Source organism: Nannospalax galili, unplaced genomic scaffold (assembly GCF_000622305.1).
Source record: "Nannospalax galili isolate Female #2095 unplaced genomic scaffold, S.galili_v1.0 scaffold46, whole genome shotgun sequence".
NCBI lineage: Eukaryota > Metazoa > Chordata > Mammalia > Rodentia > Spalacidae > Nannospalax > Nannospalax galili.
In genome coordinates this window covers 2,965,131-2,966,761 of record NW_008355790.1, presented here as the reverse complement: position 1 = coordinate 2,966,761, position 1,631 = coordinate 2,965,131, and the positions used below count along the sequence as shown (strand labels likewise).

At 48.2% G+C, this 1,631-nt stretch overlaps 1 protein-coding gene across 2 annotated transcripts in view; it reads left to right on the top strand.

The window, feature by feature from the left end:
* The first annotated feature begins 1,144 nt into the window (after positions 1-1,144).
* Positions 1,145-1,631, top strand: part of Pdlim3 (PDZ and LIM domain 3) — a 34,969-nt gene continuing 34,482 nt past the window's right edge. The window contains exon 1 of one of the 2 annotated variants that reach the window (XM_008853591.2): positions 1,145-1,352. In XM_008853591.2, the coding sequence (XP_008851813.1) occupies positions 1,260-1,352 (93 nt within the window). In that variant the 5' untranslated portion in view covers positions 1,145-1,259. The remainder of the gene's footprint in view (positions 1,353-1,631) is intronic. The other variant, XM_008853590.3, reaches the window with a different exon arrangement.

Sequence of the window (1,631 nt, the reverse complement as noted above, 5' to 3'; positions counted from 1 at the left end):
TTTATTCCTATATCAGATAGACATTGGAATCAGACCAACCTGGATTTTTTTATTTCACTCCTATCTGTTAACTACATGACCTTATGCAAGTTATTCCGCTTCTAAGAAATTATTCCCTAGTCTTAAAAATGAGTCTAATAATAGCAATTTGATAAGACTAGTAAGGATGAACTAAGATCACAGGTAAAGCAATCATTACAGCATCTGGACCACAAAGGTGCTTATCCAATACCCACCTGCTTTCTTCTCTGCAGTTTCACCCAGTCTGTGGGTTCTCTTGGTCTCTTGTATTTACACTCCCCTGGTCACTCTCATTCTGCTGCAAGGCCCATACAGAGAAGCTTCAACTCTTAGATCACTGTCACACTTGCTTCCGTGTGTCAAACTGACCTGTGCAACCTGCATCTTGTGGGCAGCATGCAGCGACCTGGGGTAAGGAATAGCTATGAATGTATCCCAAACCAGATTTTAAAATTACTTAAAACATCATGAGATTGTGTGGTGTGGGGGGGGGGTGTAATTTGTCTTCCTTTCCTTTTTTCTGGTAACTCAATTGCACCATTCTTGATACCAAAGTCATGTCCCATTGTCACAAGGTCAGACATGTCTGTTGGGGTATGTATATCTTACTTGCAGAAACACTTGGTACGTATATGTATGCTGTGCCAAGCGCCATGCAGAAATATTTAATTCTGACCTAATTTCACAATACTCCTATTAGTACCGTAATTACCCCTGTTGTACAGACGAGGAAACTAAGGCTGATAGACTTTAACTTGACCAAAGTCACATAGCTAGTAGGAAAATATTAACGGCACTCAAAATTGCTAAATTCCTGATGCACTGTTGCATTTGTATTTTATTTTCATTGAAAGCATGGAGACTGTAGTTTGCCTGCTTTAAACCTCCCAGTTAAGTGCTCTGCTGAGCTCCAAGTAAACAGGAGGACAGGTGCTACTTTAAGAGGATGATGGCAGCTGTAACTAGAAGCCTCCTCCAGCGGGAGAGATTTGGGCGGCTGCACCCGCTGGGAGCTCCCGCAGGGCCAGGCGAGTCTCTCACTTCCAAAGTTGGAGCTCTCCTTGGTGGGAGGGGGTAGGGAGGAGGGGAGACCAGTGACGTCACACCGCAGCGGGGATAAAGCTCCCGGGCCGCCCTCCCATCTAGGTTGCTGTCCCGGAGCAGAGTGGGTTGTTCCGTTCCGAGACACAGAGTGCACAGAGTCCACGCATCGCTGTGATCCCTCCCAGGAAGGCATCATGCCCCAGAACGTGGTCCTCCCGGGTCCTGCGCCCTGGGGCTTCAGACTCTCCGGGGGCATAGACTTCAACCAGCCTTTGGTCATCACCAGGGTAAGAGTTTTCCCTTCTTCCTTTTACTGCGGATTGTCTGGGGTCCCCTAAGGAGAGGCGAGTGGCCCTGGAACGGAAAGGGGCCCAGGAGTCTGGGGGAAGGCAGCAGGATGGTGCACTGGGGACCCTGTGCTTCTGGGTCCCAGGTGGACTTCAGCAACAAATTGAAGTTTGATAGATGCAAAGCAGATCTGAGAGTTTTTTAAAAGTCAGCTCACAAGCCGGGCGTGGTGGCGCATGCCTTTAATCCCAGCACTGGGGAGGCAGAAGCAGGAGGAT